The sequence below is a fragment of the Drosophila kikkawai genome, chromosome 3L (assembly GCF_030179895.1).
Source record: "Drosophila kikkawai strain 14028-0561.14 chromosome 3L, DkikHiC1v2, whole genome shotgun sequence".
Taxonomy (NCBI): Eukaryota; Metazoa; Arthropoda; class Insecta; order Diptera; family Drosophilidae; genus Drosophila; species Drosophila kikkawai.
This window is the reverse complement of record NC_091730.1, coordinates 17,010,151-17,026,790: the sequence shown is the minus strand read 5'-3', so window position 1 is coordinate 17,026,790 and position 16,640 is coordinate 17,010,151. Positions and strand designations below refer to the sequence as shown.

General features: G+C 41.7%; 3 protein-coding genes across 11 annotated transcripts in view; 2 read left to right on the top strand and 1 right to left on the bottom strand.

Moving 5' to 3' along the window:
- Nucleotides 1-10,056, top strand: part of MYPT-75D (Myosin phosphatase targeting subunit 75D) — a 46,930-nt gene extending 36,874 nt beyond the window's left edge. For 7 of the 8 annotated variants that reach the window (XM_017175481.2, XM_070285202.1, XM_070285200.1 and 4 more), the window contains 7 exons: nt 4,353-5,036; nt 5,208-5,919; nt 6,015-6,140; nt 6,218-6,293; nt 6,735-6,855; nt 6,934-7,469; nt 8,556-10,056. In XM_017175481.2, the coding sequence (XP_017030970.1) occupies nt 4,891-5,036; nt 5,208-5,919; nt 6,015-6,140; nt 6,218-6,293; nt 6,735-6,855; nt 6,934-7,469; nt 8,556-9,106 (2,268 nt within the window). In that variant the 5' untranslated portion in view covers nt 4,353-4,890 and the 3' untranslated portion in view covers nt 9,107-10,056. The remainder of the gene's footprint in view (nt 1-4,352; nt 5,037-5,207; nt 5,920-6,014; nt 6,141-6,217; nt 6,294-6,734; nt 6,856-6,933; nt 7,470-8,555) is intronic. The other variant, XM_070285203.1, reaches the window with a different exon arrangement.
- Nucleotides 10,057-10,367: 311 nt separating this feature from the next.
- LOC108080623 (uncharacterized) lies at nt 10,368-11,066 on the top strand. Of its 2 annotated transcripts, none has more exons than XM_017175447.3 (3): nt 10,368-10,545; nt 10,604-10,749; nt 10,809-11,066. In XM_017175447.3, exons 1-3 carry the CDS (start codon nt 10,413-10,415, stop codon nt 10,950-10,952), a joined length of 423 nt encoding a protein of 140 aa, XP_017030936.1. In that variant the 5' UTR covers nt 10,368-10,412; the 3' UTR covers nt 10,953-11,066. The 2 variants fall into 2 exon arrangements, with proteins under 2 accessions (XP_017030936.1, XP_041631333.1); XM_041775399.2 differs by having other exon boundaries at nt 10,819-10,946.
- Nucleotides 11,067-11,465: 399 nt separating this feature from the next.
- Capr (caprin family member) lies at nt 11,466-16,493 on the bottom strand. The gene is made up of 5 exons (XM_017175474.3): nt 16,401-16,493; nt 15,808-16,284; nt 15,042-15,224; nt 14,812-14,978; nt 11,466-14,409 (listed from the first exon to the last, which is right to left on the bottom strand). Exons 2-5 carry the CDS (start codon nt 16,189-16,191, stop codon nt 12,189-12,191), a joined length of 2,955 nt encoding a protein of 984 aa, XP_017030963.1. The 5' UTR covers nt 16,192-16,284; nt 16,401-16,493; the 3' UTR covers nt 11,466-12,188.
- Nucleotides 16,494-16,640: the final 147 nt, after the last annotated feature.

Below are 16,640 nucleotides of genomic sequence, written 5' to 3'. Positions count from 1 at the left end.
TGTCCACGTGGGTGTGCCGTATGCCTATGTGTTATTCGTGGCACACTTTTTTTTTTTTGTTTTTTGGCCGAAGCCAAAGCAGAAGCCGGGTTTAACTGGGGCCCCCAGCCAGTGGCAGACATTGCAATGGCCTCGCTAGGAAGCACTTGGGCGGCGGCAGTTAAGGCAAACATCCTGCCAGTCCTCCCACCGCATGCCTGCACCCCCCCTCACCCCCTCGGCTGGTGCTAATGCACTTGCACTCGGTGCAAGCACATAATTCGCTGCCCTCGAGCACACATGCAAGAGCGGCCGACACTCGAGAGCCGCCACAAGTACAGTACGACCCAACACCCACTCGGAAAGGCCACCCTCCTCCTCTTTCTGCTGCTCTCACCTTTTCCGGCTTACAGTGGCTGCTAATTAAGCGGAACCCTAACGCTTCACTGGCCATAAACTATAAGGGCCAATAATGAGCAACGCGTGACGGCTGCGAGGGTCGAATGGTATATATTTTTAATTGGAAATTTTTATTAATGGCGAAGAATGAAAATAATTATGTGAGAAAGTGAGAGAAGGGGTAATATAAAACCCGCACTCGAGGGGTTTTATTAAAATAAAATTTATAGAAAAATCTATGCTAAGAGCAGAAGAGGTTTTCCATTAAAGGTTCATTTTAATAATTATAATTTTAAATTAATTCAGTTACTAGTATATAAGAGAAGTGTTTACTTAATGTATATGTTTATTTTATATCATTAATATAATATTTATTATTTTATTTAATGAATTACAGCACCAACGAAGCTGTTTAAATATTATATATTAACTTTACATTCTATTTTCTTTTTTCTGATATCAAAGGCATAAAATAACCAGAATATACTGCAGTATTTACACTGTAAAAAAAAATTTACAAATCGTATATGCTAGAAATATGGTTCATTTCCGTTATAGTTTGTATATACTGTAAATATCTGGTGCCTTGCTGTTGCTTTTGCTGGCACTCATTAGAGAAAGAGAATGGGATTCCTTGGCCGCTGGCCGTTGGCTGATTTCGTCACCAGCTTTAAGGGATGAGAAGGGGTATGTCTGCCCCCAACGGATGCTGCTGCCTCGAAGGTGTTTTCCACCCCCCCAAAAGTCTCTTTGTTGTTGTTGTTGTCTCATGTTGCACATTGCGCCTGTCGAGTGCCATTCATTTGCAGCCACCCCCCAGCCCCTTTCTGCCACCTCCTTGAGGTCATCGTGGCTTTCGTCACTTGCCTTGATGTTTGGGGGCACTTTGGCTACAAAAAAAGAGAGAGATAGAGATGAAAAAAGAGAGAGAGACAGATAGAGGGGAAAAAAGAGGAAATAAATTGCTTTAAGTGTATTTAGTGTTGGGTTTTTGTGCTAAACTTACGTTATCTTATTGCTTAATGTCTGCTTGTAAGTTGTAGATTTCTTTAAGCTTAGTAATGTGTAAATTAAGGCTAAATAGTTTTTAAAATAGAAAGAAAGCTGTTAGGCAAAATTTGTATACATTTGCAATAGAGTCAGGGGGAAGTCCCCCTTCCCTATTCCCCATTGGAAATCGATCATATCCAAGGCAAAAATGCATTAATTTTAATTGGGAAAGCTGTTCTAAGTTAGTTTTTATAAGGTTATTAAATCTGCATACTGAATTTATAATTTTTTTAAATTAAAAATTTTGCCAATTTTTGAACATTTTGACGATGTAACCCCTTATCAAATTTTGAAAAAATTACCAAAATTTTTTTTTTTTTTCCAAAATGTCTTGAAAGACTTGCCAGTTAATGCTGATCAAGAATATATATGATTTATAGGGTCGGAAACGAATTCTTTACTGACTAAAATCAAAAAAACCCTTCAAAAAAGCATAAAATTCAATTCTAGCTTCTGACTTAAATTATTATACCCCGAAAGGATTATTTTTAAGTCATTAATTCCAATAACTGGCATTTAATAGTTAGTTGTAAAAGCATTTTACACAACTAATAGATTTAAAACAGTGTTATTTTTAAAATCAAAATTCAATAAAAACTACCTTTAATTATAACTTATTATCTGACAACCTAATATGTACCAAGCTTTCCCATATTTCCCATATTCCCATATTTTATTATCCGCTGAAAGTCGTAAATTACTAGCACTAAACAGTCCCATAAATACCAAGCTAAAATGTCTTGTTTTTTATTTATTCGAAATGTATTTTGTGTGCCGTGCTTTCCCTATCTTTTTATAGGTATCTCGAATGTCTGCCTTTAAGGCGTAACTTATTTGCGCTTTTGCCATTAAATAGTTGCATAAATATCCAGCTTAAAACGAGGCGTGCAAAATTAATAACACGAAGTTCCGAGCACGCACAACGACGGGGGGGAGGAAGAGGGAGGACGCTGCCTGACGGACCGCAGAGATAACACGCATTCGCCATGGCGTACGTACGCATTGAAAAGGGGGAATCCTCCCCCCAAAAAACCCATTGTTATTTCAGCAGTCGATGGCATAGTTGTTTTTGCATTTCCTGTAATCGACCATTTTAGGGGACAAAATCGCACTCCCTCACACACATTTACATAGTGACGTGGGGTGGAAATATTCTTTTGTGGCGTGAGAGAAAAGCGAGTATTGCAACTGACAAAATTCATAAATGAACATTTCCTTAATGGCTGCAATTTCCCATCTATCCACTTCAAGGATATTCGTAACAGTATGCCAAAAAGTGTGTTATATGCCAGCCAGCAGCCCGTATAATCGATATTCGATTTAAATTGTTCATTTAATGACTGTTACTGATGCATATGCATTTATGCCATATTCCAAGGCAAAAAATAATTGCAATTTATGTTAATGAACTTTATTTTAGCCGAGATATAGACTCCCAAATAAAAGATGAAGATTGAGAGCCGTAAGGTAGAAAGTTTTACGACACCGGCGGAGGATGATGATTGATTGTTGGTTTAGTAAATGTTTCGCTTTGTTACCTTCTCCGTGAAATTGAGCTTGAGATTGTTCATATGGAAATTAATTTCACTGAGTTTGTTTAATGGCTTAATATTGTACGGGCAGAGCAGGTGGTATAATTGATGGATGGAATAAATGTGTTTGTTTTCCTATTAAAGCCTCAAATAAACCAACTTTGGTTTACCTTTTGGATTAATTTGATTTCTTACAGTTTATACTTTGGCTAGAAACTCACCTGGAAAAGAGGTTTTAAATTATTCCCTTACTATCTGCCCTGTATATATCACCCCTGGCCTCTTTCCTCCTCACTTTTAACTGCCATTTTTGCCTTTTTTACACTGAGGGCATAGTAAATTAGCGACTTAATTCCCTCGTCCTTTTTACGGCTGAAAGTCTTTAAAAAGCTTGGGGTTCTACTTGCTGCAAGTCCACTTAGTAATTCCCTTTGTTGGCCCATCTAGGATAAGACACATTCATTCGCAGGATCAAACTGGCTGCACATGAGATTGGGCTTGTGGCCTGAACCGAGCAAAGTAAACTTAACTCGATGATGGCTCCTTGGCATGCAATTTCCACGAAGCCCCGGCTAAAACTTATTCAAGGCATTGGCCCGGCTATCGATGACAGGTCGAGAGGTTTGAGGGTGAATCAGAGGGTTAAACTAGCGATGGGTGGAAGCCAAGGACACATGCGTCATCAGCATTATTCTTACACTTGAACGCACCCAAAAAATGAGAGACCATTACGAGGGGTCAGTCTCCTTTGAGGGTACCTTAAAAGTTGGAATACTCTAGGGAAAACGCAAGAAACTGTTTTAATGAAATCCCCTTAATAATTGGAGAGTTCTAAACAAAAAGAAAAACAAGTTTTTTGTATTAAAAATAAGCCTTATTTATTATAAATACTTTTTAATATTTAAGAAATTTTACAGCTGTAAAAAAATCTATTAAAATTGTGCCAAAATTACTCTCTTACCAAGTGAAATATTTATTAATTTCCTATAAAAATTACTAAACAATTTTAAGGCCCTGAAACTATATACTTTCTTTACTAAAAAGCTGTTACATTTCCCAGATTTACCATTAATCCCAATGTGGATAATAAATCACCCACCAAAAGGTGAATTTACCTTGGACAGCAGAGTAAAGAAAACGTGTTCAAGTCATAAAATAAAATAAAAGAAAAGAAAATATAAAGTAGAGAATGATAGTTTGGGGCTTCATGAAAATGGGGTTCCATTAACACGATTGCTCTGACCCCACTTGTCTCTCTGGAATCATTTATCATGCTACAACTTATCAGGCAGCTAGATTTAAGAGTTGAGCTTCAAGGAAATGTATATACTATATGCAACTTTATGCAATATTATATATGTATTTTATTCATTTTCTCTCTGATTTTTGCAGAGTTTACAACGAAAAGTTGCTGAAAAGCGAGCTTCGGCAAATATCAACAGCTGGGGTAAAGCAAATCATAAGTAAACACAAAGGACCAGGACAGGACAGCCAAACCAAACTGCACAGGACGAAGGATAAATGTGGTAGTTGCCATGAGAGCAGCCTCGGGTGTTGACCAGGAGTGAAGGGCTCCCAGGGAAGAGCAGCAACAGCTGCTGCAGCACCAGGAGCTCCAGCAGCAACAGCAGCAGCAGCAGCAGCAGCAGCAGCTATCCAAACACAGAGCAACGAGCAACAAGCAACATCGAGGAGGGCAACAATAAGAACCGCCACTGACAACAACACTCGCAATCAAATCAAATTCAAAGATGCAAATTACAATTTGCATACAAATGCATGCGGCAACGACGAGTGACATCAGCACAAACACAAGCCACGCAAATTGTTGCTATCAAATGCTATAAAATTGTACAGAATAATTGTAGAGCCCGAGCACTCTTTTGCAAAACATATCGCAGTCTCCACCCCACCACCCTACTTCCTCAACATGATCAAGGGCATTTTAATACAGCGCAAGAGCCAGGAGGATGCCAGCTACACCAAGCAGCTCAAGATGGAGCATGCCGACCTGGTCGCCGAAATGCAGACCGTGGAGAGCCTGCCCACCCATGAGCGACTTCAGTTGGCCAGATTGTAAGTAAAATATTAAATAATATACGTAAGATATACTATAAAAAATAATAAAAAAATATTCCTACAACTGTAAACCCTGAACTTCCTCTGACTCTTCCTTTTATCCTATAAAACCCATCAAATACCCATAACTAATATCCCAAAATTCAATCTATTTCATATCTCTATCAGACGTCGTGGCCAGCAGCTTAAGTTGGCCCGTCAGAAGGAGAAGGAGTGGGCCAAGTTGCAGCGGGCGAAGGGTAACACGGCTAGCGGCGGCAGCGGAACCGGAAACGGATCCCTTGGCAATAGTCTGTTGAACGGGAACCATGGGGATACCACGCATCATTTCCGGCATGCCAACGGTTCGGGTACGCTGAGCGGAAGGCGGCACATATCCTTTGAGAACAGTGTGGTGCTGCTGGAGGCGGCCTCCAGGAACGATATGCCCGAGGTGGCGGCCCTGCTGCAGCATGGAATTACGCCGGATGCAGCCAACGAGGACGGACTGACGGCCATGCATCAGGCGTGTATTGATAACAACATGGAGATGCTGCAGCTGCTGCTCGAGTACGGGGCAAATGTGGATGCGCAGGATAGTGATAAGTGGACGCCCCTGCATGCGGCAGCCACCTGCGGCCACCTGGAGCTAGTACGCATCCTCATCCGGCACGGAGCCAATCTGCTGGCGGTTAACACCGATGGCAATATGCCCTATGACCTGTGCGACGATGAGAATACCTTGGACTTCATTGAGGGCGAGATGGCGCAACGGGGCGTTACCCAGGAGCTGATCGATGAGACACGCTCCTCCACGGAACGCATAATGCTGCGCGACCTCATGGAGCTGGCCCGCATCGGTGGGGATCTGGAGGAGCCCGACTACCAGTGCGCCACACCAGTAAGTGCGCAATGCATCTTGATTTTCCCCACAGAAAAAATATTAACCCTGCCATGTTGTAAATAACTTTTGATTTATCTCTATTGTCTCTTCAGCTGCACATAGCCGCCGCCAATGGATATGTTCGTGTGGTGGAGTTTTTGTTGGAACAGCATGTCAATGTGGATGCCATGGACAAGGATCTGTGGACGCCGGTACATGCCGCCGCCTGCTGGGGACATGTAAGTGAAGTCAAATGACCGGCGAACAATGGAATAATTTTAAATATATTTTTATTTTTATTATTTTGTCTTTGCAGCTGGAGGTGCTGGAGATGCTGGCCCAATGTGGTGCTGATTTAAATGTTCGCAACAAGGACGATGAGACGCCCTCAGGTGAGAATGCATATGTGAAAAGGTGATGGGAATGAAGCCACATGCAGGATTTATTATTGCTGAAAGAAATGAAAATCCATATGAAATTGGGTAATAAATAATCGTTAATGTTGTAATGAAAAGGATGTAAATGGGTTTGCTTGAGGGTTTGAATGCTGCCAATAGAGATGGGGATTTATCGATTTATTTTCGATATTTTAGAAAATAACATCGATTAATTCAATAAAGAAAAAAATATTAATAAAATTCTATGAATTGAATACAAAAAAATATATAAAAATATAAAAATATATTACAAAAATTTATATGAATTAAATAAAAAAAAATATAAGTTTAATACAATAAAAAAGCAACAAATTATTTTAATAACAAAAACAATTTATTAATATTTATTTTCCTAATTTATCCTGAAATAAGAACCCTTTTAAACATGTCTTATAGATATTTGTGAAGATCCCGAGATCAGGGAGCGCATTGAGCAGCTGAAAACAGAGCAGGAGAGCAAACGACTGGCCGAAGCTCAGCGACGGCGTGTGCGGCGCTCACAGAGCAACAACACCAGGTTAATTTTTATATAAAAAAAAATAATAATATACATTTTAAAAACATTTATATGAATTTTAAACCCACCTAAAAACAGAGCCCAATCCGTGCGACGTACTAGCTTGCGTGACAAAACGCTGACAACCAAAAAGGATGCCGTCGAGGAGACGCGTCTTCGCCTGCAGGCCCAGGAGGCGACGGCTTCTTCGGAGGCTCCCTCCTCCGCCGCTGGAGATCCGCTGACCAATGGCTATAACAGCTACAATGGCAACAACAATGGGGAGAAACGTCCCTCGACCGGCAGTTCGAATGGCCAACTACTACTGCCCCACTCCAAGTCCGCCGATGCGCTGGATAATGCCATGATAGCATCATCCGCCGCCGCATTGGCGGCCACCGCCACACATTCCTATCAACCGCGTCGTCCGCCAGACGGCCGGGAAAATGATGAGCTGCTCCGCCTAAAGGCCGCCGGTGGTGGCGCCCTTACCGATGTGCAGCAGCGAGCCACATCCGCGGCGGCTGTTATACTCACCGAAAAGGGTACAGCGGCTAGTGCCGAGGCCGTACAAATCCAGTCGTCCAAGGAAGCTGCCAATGGGAAGATCAATGTCCAGGTCACCGTTCTTGTGGGTGAGTCAACTATGGCCACGTGCCAGGCTTGCTTCCGCTTTTTCCTATCCCATTACCAAAACCACCCACCCAACCACCCAACCACCCATTCATTCAGTCATCCGCCCGCATTATTTGGCTCCCAAGGAGCGTCAACGTATCACGGAGAGTCCTGCTTAAGCGCCATTCTGTCCCCGTGTCAATGTCAATGTTAAATGTTTATTTAACGACTCTACTAAAATGGAAATGAAAATACTTCCAACAAGCAAACACATCGCTAACCCAGCATGAGTGGGAAAGATCGACTAGAGAATGTGCTGTAGGGAATACAGAAAGGTTTTTTGGGAATAATGGGAAAGTTTTAGGTGAAAGGGAAATTCTCTGAAAAGCTATAAAAGATATATACATAATACTGGGATACTTAAAAATTGAATTTTTAATTACAATTTTTAAATTTTTGAGCAACAAATCTTAAGGACAAAAGTCTGAGAATAAGAACGTTTGTTGTTTGTATATAAAAAAATATTTAGTATCCTTTTTGACAAGTTTTAGACACTTTCAACATTTTAATGATATAATTCCTTAAAATTTAAAATTTTAAAAATTAAAAATAGGGGATAAATTTTGTTTTTTGATTCCCTTACAACGTTTCAAACTTGTGTCTAAACTTATAATACCCAGTAAAAGTATAATAAACATTCAAATTCATTTTCCATATTGGTGACTTTACCAGAAAAACTCATATAAAAAATAAATATGATAAAAGCATGGCTAAAACTAAAAAAAATAAACTACCAGCATGTACCATCCATCTCATGTAACTAACCACCACATTTTCCTTGGTCAAGGGGTATTTGTAAAACTTAACTCTCAGGGAAAAAAAGGGAAAGAAATAAGAGAAAAAAATTTAACACTTGCTTGTTTCTGTTTCATTATATATATATATTTATTTTTTGTTGTTCCTTGTCGTTGTTGTGCCTCGTTTCGCCCGTTCTGTGTCGTCTGCCCGCCTGCCCGCCTCGCATCATCATCATCATCATCATCAACAACAAAAACAATCGAAACACTCCAACACACCAACCAAACACACACCAACACCACATACAGACACCAACAGCACGCACCACCATCAGCAACATTTCCAGCAACAGCAGCAGCAGCAACATCACCAGCAGCAACAACAGCAGCAGCAACTCCTGCAGCAACAGCAGCTTCAGCAACAGCTACAGCAGCAACATGTTGCCTTAGATGGCTATGGTGCTACCTTGTCCAATTTGAAAAAGCAACGCTCGCTTTCACGCACCGCCAATGTACTCAATAATTTTGAATTGTCATCCCAACAACAAGCAACAAGCAATGCCAATAATCCAATTCTAGCTCCAACTGCTCCAACTAATGGTTCTGTTTTAGGAGCCGGCGGTAGCAGTGGCAACAACAACAACAACAACAATCTTAACAACAATAACAACAACAATGGCAGCAACAGCAACGGATCAGCACCCATATCCACACAGCCACTGGGCATGGGCAGCAGCCTAATCTCGGACTTTGAGGTATCCTCACCAGCGAGCAGTTCGGTGAATAAGTTCAGTGGGATCACAGGGGATGTGGTGAGCGATAGCACCAGTTCCAGTCGCAAGTGCTGTTCCCTGATGTAGAATTGAGAGTTGAGAGAGAAAGATATATAGAGCATTATATACATGGGATTGTGTAAGCAAGAAAAAAGTGTCTTTTTTTAGTAATTAGCCGAAATTCAGTGAGAAAACCGTTGAAAGAATTGCATGTTATTTAACAAAACGGGGCTCAATTATTCTGAGCTCCCAAAAAAAAACGACTCAAAGTCGTTTCCAGTCGTTGTTTCCTAGCAAAACATACACACACCACACAACAGATTATACGATAAAAATTTATATAGAAATATACAAGTACCATATGTATACACTCTAAAAGTTTATCAACAAAATAAATGTGAGCAGTTTACCTTAGTTTATGTACAATGTAAAGGCAAAAATCAAAAAGCATAACATAAAAAACCTAAAAAACTATCAAAAAACTATGATTAAGAAAAGATATAAAATATATAAGAACTTTGTTTATTGATTGATTCTTGCTTGCGAGTGCAGTGTGTGAAAACCAAAACAGGCAAAGTATTATGCAAAAACAAGTATGAAATATTTAACTAAAAATATATATTTACGATAGCGAAATTGTAGTTAAAACAATGTGACAGGCGACAGCAAAGCAATGAAACGAAATGCAAAGCACTTGAAGCAATTCCCCACTAAAATGTTTTTGAATTGAAAGGACATCTTGCTCTGTCCCCTGATCTGGATTTATATTTTTGAGTGCGATTTACTTGTGCTCTGCCTTCTGTGAGTTGAGTTTTGTTAAGTATATGGATACAACAACAAATTTGTATTATTTATGTAGCAACTATGTCTGTATATATACACACCACAATTCCAAATGATTAAAAAAAGAAGAGAAAAACAAAAAACACAACGCGCAATTAGCAAATGAGACTTTTTTCGATTTAATAAATGTCAAGGCATTAGCTGAATGTTTTGTAAAAATAAACGAATGAAATAAGAAAAATTCCTACACGAAATGAGATTGTTTTATTTAAGAGATGGGATGGCTAATATAATATATAATTTATAATACAAAATATATATTTTGGATTTTAAAAAGTGGTTTTTAATTACAACATAACAAGTTTTTTTATATGTTTTTTTTAAAGGTTTTTACTTCCGATTTAAATTTAAAAAAACGTTCCTGTTTTAAAGATGTTTTTAAGATGTCCTTTTAGATTTAAAATAAAGTCAATGTAACGGTTCATTTTTTTAAATATAGTATATTTTGGTATATTCTAACTGAAAGACATTTTTAGGTCTTTTTTATATATGGATTTGCGTTCCCACTGTCAAACTCTTTTTGTTTACCTTTATTTTGTTTTATTTTTAAATGGAATCCTTGACCAAATACCGTTATGGTTTGGTGGCAGGAGCTTTTGCTGCCGGTGGCAGCTTCTTTGGAAAGTTACCAAGCCACCTGAGCGCTCAGAAATTGCTAAATGCTTCCGAATCCACGTACTTGGGTAAGATTTTTGTAGATAAGTTAACTAAATATTAATTAATAAATTCATTTATTTTTAGAAATTATATTAATGCGTGCTGTACCTTTGGCTTTAATGCTACTTTGCAATGTTAGCAATTTGCGTTGTTTTTTAAAGGCTCTGCAAATGACTGAACAAACATTAACCTGCGTGGTCCTAACTGCTGCCTCCAATTATGTCTTATCGGTGGGTGCTACGTTTTCTTGATTATATATAAAATGTTATTACTCATACTTTAATAATAGTTTGTTTTAGGAGCACTTGTATATGGGGAGCCCTTAACGGTGGTATCTGGGCTTGGAATAACACTTATATTGTCCGGTCTTTGGTTCCTTTGTGATGCGGGAGCAGTGGAAGGAAGCCAAAAGGAAGCTGAAAAGGAGGAATAGTTGATGGAGAAATGTAAAAAAAAATATAAATAAAAAATGTAGTTACTAAATAAGGATACAAATAGGACAATTTATACTCAGGCAGGAGAAAAAAAAATAAATTTTTGATTGATAATAAAATTTTAAAATAAATGTACAAGTTTAAATATAAATAAATTTGAAAATATATATATATATATATAAATATGTATATATAAATATAACTTTATATATATAAATACCCCACTTTTTTCATACTTTGTAAATAAAACAATCGTTTTTTTTTATCATTTTGTTTAATGTTGTATGTACTATTTTGCAAATACATCGTTTTTTTCATTTCATTTATAATGCACTCGCACTCACACTCACTGTTTCGTGTGCCTGCTGCTGCCTCTTCATTCCACATAATCTTATAATTACATCTATTATTTTTTTTCATCATAAGTGGTTTTTGTATTGTATTTTCTTTGTTTTTTTTCGTTTGTGTTTTGTGTAGTTTGGCAAAAAAAAACAAAAAGGTGTTAAAATATATTGGTTAGAGCATGACAGTGTGGAGCACAAACTATATAAATATATATATTTATCCATCGTTTATATATATAGGTAATAGTAATTGGTTTGTATTTTGTTTTCAGAATCGTTTAATTTAATTGCTAAGACGTATAAATACTTTTCATGTTTTCTCATTTCTCTCGACGCATCTGGTAATTATCGCTTGTCCAGCTTCAACAGGGATAAGTATAGAGTGAAGTCGGGCGAGGAGGAGTTATGTACTTTTTGCTCATCATTTTCGTTTTTGTTTTTTCTTGAGAGTTTTAGAAACCCTTAGAGCGAGTGCTTGCCTTCCTGTATATGCAGTTGTAGTCCTTGTGTGTGTGTGTTTCTAACAACTATTTTGTTTTATTATTAATACATTATTTAAATAAACCATAATTAAAGGGGAAATTTAATTGTAAGTTGTATTAAAAAATACGTGCAAATCGGTTTTCCGCCGCTCCTTCATTTTCTTTTGCCTTCCCTTTGCTTTCCAAGGGATTCTCGTATTATTTTATTGTAGAATCCCATTTATATTCTGGTTGAGAGTTTCTGCGCCTTTTCAACGTAACGATAATTGTACGTCTACGTGGCCATTATTTGTTTGCTGTATGCTGATGATTGGTTTCCGTTGTGTGTGGATTTCGAATGAAGTTGATGTTTGTTTTTGTTTTCTTGTTTGTTGTTGCTTTTTTTCTGTTAATACGTATTGTTTTCTGCTCAGTTTTTATTCTCCAATCCAAGGGGCATGCGCTGCTGTGTCTGGTTCTGGCGGCTTATGTAGCCACCGCCCTGGTTGCCCGCTCCGCCGCCGCGTCCTCCACGGTCACCCATGGGCCTGCCACCGCCATAAGAACCGTTGCCATTCCGTTGCTGATTGACGCCACGCTGGCCCCGATAGCTTCCGCCGGAGGACTCGTAGCGGGACTCCTTGTTGTACGGGCCATTGCCCCCGCCGCCACCGTTTCCTCCGTTCTGGTAGTAGTTGTTACCACCTCCATTGCCCGTGTCATTGTTGCGGAAATATACCCCACCGCCACCACCGCCGGAATTGCGTCCATTCTGGTTCGAGGAGTTACCATATTGACGCGAACGATAGTTTCCTCTTTCAACGCCTCCGTTGCGCCGGTCATCGCCACGCGTACCCTGATCACGATCCCGGTCTCCACCGCTGCGACGCTGATAATTGCCAGAATTACGACGGCCATCGCCCTGCGAGTTCCAATGGTTGTTGCCACCCTCGTTGTCCGCGTATCCACCTCCTCCGTTGCCACCACCACCGCCGCCAGCACTGTTGTCCCTGGGCGCGGCCCACTCCTGCTTGTGGCTGGTGTTGCTGCTGCTACCGTTGGATGCCGCACTGCTCATGGCATTCATCTCCGAGCTCCACTTGGTGGGCGGTGCCGGTGGCGTGGGCTCACCTCCCTTGAGGACATTGGTGAGTGCAACTGTGGCGGCGGTGTTTGTGTCATTGTTGCGCCATTCATTGTTCTCTAAAACCACATCGTTGCCAGCCGTTCCACCAGCATTAGGAGCAGTGTTCCCAGGCGACGGCTCATCCAGCTGCTGTTGCTGCTGCTGAATCTGCTGTTGCTGTTGCTGTTGTTGTTGCTGCTGCTGCTGTTTCAGCTGCTGCTGGATCCGCTGGTCGTAGGTAACCACTGGTCCGTCATATGGAAAGACTGAGGTCACATCGCCAGGCTGCATGCCAATTCCCTGAGGAGCGGGCTGTTGGGCTGGCAGACGCGGCATGATCAGCATGGGTTGGGGCTGCTGCTGCTGCTGTTGGCGCTGGTCGTGGATCAGGACCGGGGAGAAGAGTTGCTGCTGCTGCTGCTGGGGTGGAGGAGCCTGCTTCGGCTGCTGCTGCGAGGGAAACGACTGATTGGTAAAGGTCAGCGTTTGTATGGCTTGCGGTGGTTCATCGACATGGTTCGGCTGCTGGGCATCAAACACCAATCCCTGATTGTTGGGGTTGGGCGGCTGTGGTGCTAGGCCTTCAGGATTGTCCAGTTCACTGTCCTGCAGAAAAAGGAAGCTTCCTGTGCCGCCCAATACCTCCGCCAAGGGGCGCAGCTGTTGCATAAATTGCTGTTGCTGCTGCTGTTGTGGTGTGGGTGCTGCAGCCTGCGGATGTGGCGGCCCCGGTTTAAAATAGTTCTGTTCCACGGCCCGCACACTCGGAGCAAAGTGAAGCGGAGGCGGATGCGCCTGCTGCTGTTGGGGCGGCTGAGGAGGAACTGCACCAGCAGCACCTCCCGTCTGCAAAGCCTGGAGATTCACGGGGCTGCTCAGCAGCTGGTGAGGATGCGGCGGCTGCTGCTGCTGTTGTTGCTGTGGACGCGGTGCTTGTGCATACAGGACATGCACAGGGGTGGTGGTTCCCCCAGCTGGAGGGGCAGCTTGGTAAACCTGCGACAGCTGTTGCTGCTGCTGCTGCACCACCAGGGTCTGCTGTTGCTCATGAAGAGGAGCACGCTGATGCTGCTGTTGTTGCTCCAACAGAAGATGGCCCCCCGGACGCTCTGGCTGCTGCTGCTGTGGCAAATGCTGCTGCTCTAGTTCCGGTGGTCCTCCAAGATGCAATTTGTCGAGACCTTCCTCTAGAGAATTACGAGCCGATGGCTCCGATGGCAGCTCAGTGTCTAGATCCCCGCCAGAGCCATCGTTCAGCAAGTCAACGCCGCCATCGCCTTCGCCGCTTCCAGTGCCACTGTCCGTGCTATTGGCCACCGCATTCTCGACCTGATAGTACTTGTCCAAGTAGCCGCTGTCCTGGATCTGCTGGAACAGCCCACGCAACTTCTCGAACGTCATATCCCCGAAGGTCTTGGGTCGGGCATTGATGGTCGAAGCAAAAAGTTCAGCTGACTTCTGGGCAGTGGCAATGAAACTGACATCGTCAGCGGTTTCAGGGCGACGAGTTTGCGTCTCCAGGCAGCTGGAAAAAATATCAAATTGAATTAGAAAAGGTCTTGAAGGGTATTCTAATTTTAGTTAGAAGTTTGTAACGCAGTAAAGTAATCGTTTGCGGCTTTATAAAATATAGTAAATATATCAGAATGGACAAGATCGAACGACTATATCTTGGATAAAGTTACCCCATCATAATCATCGAAAAGTTAAATAGGTAAAAGACAAAACCTTAAACTTTTTAAGCACATTTCAAGCTAGTCTTTTGTTTTAGTTTGTATATATTCTAAACATTAGTTACGCCCGTAAAACAGTGTGAAATGAAATTTGGCGTGTCGGAAGTTCGCATGGCAGCAGTGCTTTTTCAAGTAACAAATACTGTGAACTATGGCCTCTTGGTGTTTTTAAAGTAAATATAAATTAAACTTACAATTTCTCCAGAACTTCCAGCTCACTGCTTTCCAGCTTTTTCGCTCCATTTTCGCCGGCCAGAAAATCGTTGCGCACTTGTTCATCGTTGAAGCAGTTGAGCACGTTCTGAATGATCAGAACCTCACGGATCTTGGCCGTCTCAGCCAGCGTCTTTGCCTGGTTGTCCTTTAACAGCACAATATCTTGGTTATAGTATATCTTTTGTGTGAATCACCAGCACTGGCTTACCTTGCGGGCCTGCTTTTTCTGCTCCTTTTCGGCCTCCTTGGACTGCTGCTGCATCTGCTTGGCCAGCTCGCGGGCAAACTCCAGATTGGCCAGAACTGCATCATACTTGGCCACTGCTGAGGCCTGGTCGCCGCTCAATTCCTTGCCGCTGCTCTGAATGGCGCGATATGATTCCAACTTTGTCTGTTCAGAAAAAAACACGTAAATATTATTTTAAAATGTTAAAAACTAATTTTTCTGGGATATTCAACACACATAAATATTTAGCTGTGTTAAAACTTTGCTTAAACGAGAAAAAACATGAAAAAATTGGCTTTTTCTCCCAAATTAATAAAAAACAAAATTCGCAAAATTATTTTCTTCCCGCACTAACCCGGCGTTGCCAGATGTTTTACACTTACAGCTGTTAAATGTGTAAAATCTTTGTCTACTTGCAATAAGACAAGTTTTTCCACCAGCTTTAATGCCATTGACACCTACTCTAATCACTTTTAAGCTATTAATTGACACAAAACTAGGGGTTTTCATTTTCGTAGACTTGTTCTATTTGGCATGCCGGCAGCCGAGCTCGATCTGGCAACGCCTTGCGCTGCAGAAAACATGGCGTCGCCCCGAGAAAGCACGAGAAACGGGAGGTGTGCGGGGTGCGCGCAAAACGAAACAAAGCAACACCGAGAGAATGAAAATAAAAATGGTGGGCCATGCTGCCGATCCTTTGTTCCCTCTACCCCGTGCAGGTGCTACCTCTAGGACCCCCCGTACTGACCTTGCGCTTCTCCAGGTTCCGGATTTTGTGCTCGATGGTGACCAGCATCTGCTTGAGCGGATTGTACGGCTCCGCGGTCACGGCGACGCCGGCAGGGGTAGCGGCAGCAGCGGCCGACTTTAGCGCCTTCGTGCTTCCGTTGCTCGCATTGTTGTTGGCCAGATCCGACTGGCTGCCATCGGCCGGCTGGGCTGCGGCCAAATTGCCGCGGCTGCCGGCGTGCTGGCCATTGATGGTGGCTCCGTCGCCAGCAGAAGCAGCTACACCGTGTGCAATTCCGCCACCGCTGCCCCCACCAATCGAGCTGACCGAGGCGCGTTTATCCTTGCTATTGTTGTTGCTGGCGGTGGCGTTGGTGATTGTGGTGGTTGCAGCCGAAGGCATGGTTTGCCGCTGTGTTCTTTTCCTGGTTGCTCAAATTTAGCTCGAAATGGGGAATGATGTTCGGTTGCTGTTTTCCCAGTCCAGTTCGCTTGTCTGCTCCGCTCAGGAAAAAAATTTGCAAAATTGTAGGGATGTGAAAAATGTATCAAAATATCGATAGATCGATATTTGAATAAAAATAAATATTTTTATCGTGTTATGTTAGTTACCTGATATATCGAATTCGTCCTTCGATAACGTCAGGTAAAATTCGACTATGTGAGGGCTGGTCACATTGACCAATTAACGCTATGCACAGAACAATCGATATTTAATCGATTTAAAAAAATTTAAAAATAATTTTATAACGGTAAAGCTGATAGAATGTTTTCTTTTTATTTAATTTGTTCAATAGGAGTTTTATATATATAGAAATAGAATACTTTGGAAGTATATTAAGAATTGGAACG